This window comes from Limulus polyphemus, unplaced genomic scaffold (assembly GCF_000517525.1).
Source record: "Limulus polyphemus unplaced genomic scaffold, Limulus_polyphemus-2.1.2 Scaffold118, whole genome shotgun sequence".
In the NCBI taxonomy this organism is placed as follows: domain Eukaryota; kingdom Metazoa; phylum Arthropoda; class Merostomata; order Xiphosura; family Limulidae; genus Limulus; species Limulus polyphemus.
In genome coordinates this window covers 554,295-555,874 of record NW_013665728.1, presented here as the reverse complement: position 1 = coordinate 555,874, position 1,580 = coordinate 554,295, and the positions used below count along the sequence as shown (strand labels likewise).

At 32.9% G+C, this 1,580-nt stretch overlaps 1 protein-coding gene across 1 annotated transcript in view; it reads left to right on the top strand.

Moving 5' to 3' along the window:
* The window catches only part of LOC106472170 (O-acyltransferase like protein-like), a 21,403-nt gene that overhangs the window by 5,342 nt on the left and 14,481 nt on the right, over positions 1-1,580 (top strand). The window contains exon 4 of the mRNA XM_022401656.1: positions 1,074-1,161. Within this exon, the coding sequence (XP_022257364.1) occupies positions 1,074-1,161 (88 nt within the window). The remainder of the gene's footprint in view (positions 1-1,073; positions 1,162-1,580) is intronic.

Below are 1,580 nucleotides of genomic sequence, written 5' to 3'. Positions count from 1 at the left end.
ACGTTGTTCCAAAGTCTCTTCCTGTATTTGAGCAGCCTGTCTTGCAGCTTGTGCTTGAAGTATTTGATTGCGTTCTTCTGTTTCAGCTGCTCTTTGTGTTTGCATTATTTTAGCGGCAGAAGACTTTCCATAGTAAGAGCGTTTCTTGGGTGGCATAATCACCTGTATCACTACACAATAATTTGCAATTCACAAAGTTACTAAATCACTTATGAAACCACTTAGCACTATTTAAAGAAAACTGTTTTTGGAAATACTGAATTAACAGCAAGGTGATCTGAGTGTCTCCCGCCATAGCGCTTTCTATCTGCAAAACGTGCTTTGTATGTTTATTTCAAAAAACTGTGTTACAAAAAATGGCACAATAATCAGTAATTGTCAATTTCGTCATTAAATACTAAACCAAATATAAAATAAGTAGCACCATTAAATTTCTTGTAAAAAAACTGGTTATTATGAAGTTATTTTGAAATTCGTAAGTTCAACCGTTTGGTTTCCTATAGCGAACAAAATAAACAAACTTCCTCTTTTATATATATATATATATAGATTTATTAGGAAATCTGTACATTGTGTGTGTATTTCATCACACCTAGATTTATATAAAAATCACCCAGATCATTATTTATGATAATCAGTTAATCAACCAAAACAATACAATGATTTATGGGTGCACGAGTTAAATAATATTTTATGAGACCTACCAATAATTTATTCTATTGGTGACACTTATACTAGTATGACGTGCCTGTAAATTTTATGTAACTTCAGAGACCGTCGTAAATTAGTGTTCCACTTTCATTTGATGAATGTTTTTGTTTTAAGCCATAAATTCAAGACATATGTGAAAATGGTCTCTTTACTGAATTTCTGTCATGATTTATGATATTTATATGAATAAGTATTAGAGCATCTATGATTAAAGTGTACTTGCAAAGTGATTAAAAAAAAATATTCCCCAAACCTTTATAAAAATGTATGATTCTTTACTTTTTTCTTTTTAAGTTTTCATGAAGTGCTAGAGCTTTATCATTTTATGTAACCTAATTAGCTGTCTGGTAACTCTTTGGTAGTGTCTTCCTGGATGTATATGTCCAGCCAGGTGAAACGCTGTGAAGTGAAAGAAGAACTAAAGCTGGAGACGTTTCAAATATTTGTCATGTAAGTTTTTGATTAGCTTGTATTTAAAAAATACAAAACCTGACATTTTTTCGACTCTGCATTACACATCTAAGATTGATGGCTTCATACTACGACCGATGTTGTCCAGGTGTTAACGAACTGGCCTATGGATCTGCGGGTACAAAGTTGACTTTCTGTTACTGCTAAAATAAAATCACGCTCCGCACTTTGGAGCTATGGAAGCTTTATAAGGGTGACGGTCAACTCACACTACTCGGTTAGACAATAGTCGCCCAAGAGTGGGCTGTTGGTTAGCTGCCTTCATTCTAGTCTATCATTTTTTTGTTTTTTTAGATTCGACTAAGAATAAATAAACGAATAAAAGAGAACATTTGACATTGCTGATTTGGATTCAGTTTTGTTTGTTTGTAATTAAGCACAAAGCTACACAATGTGCT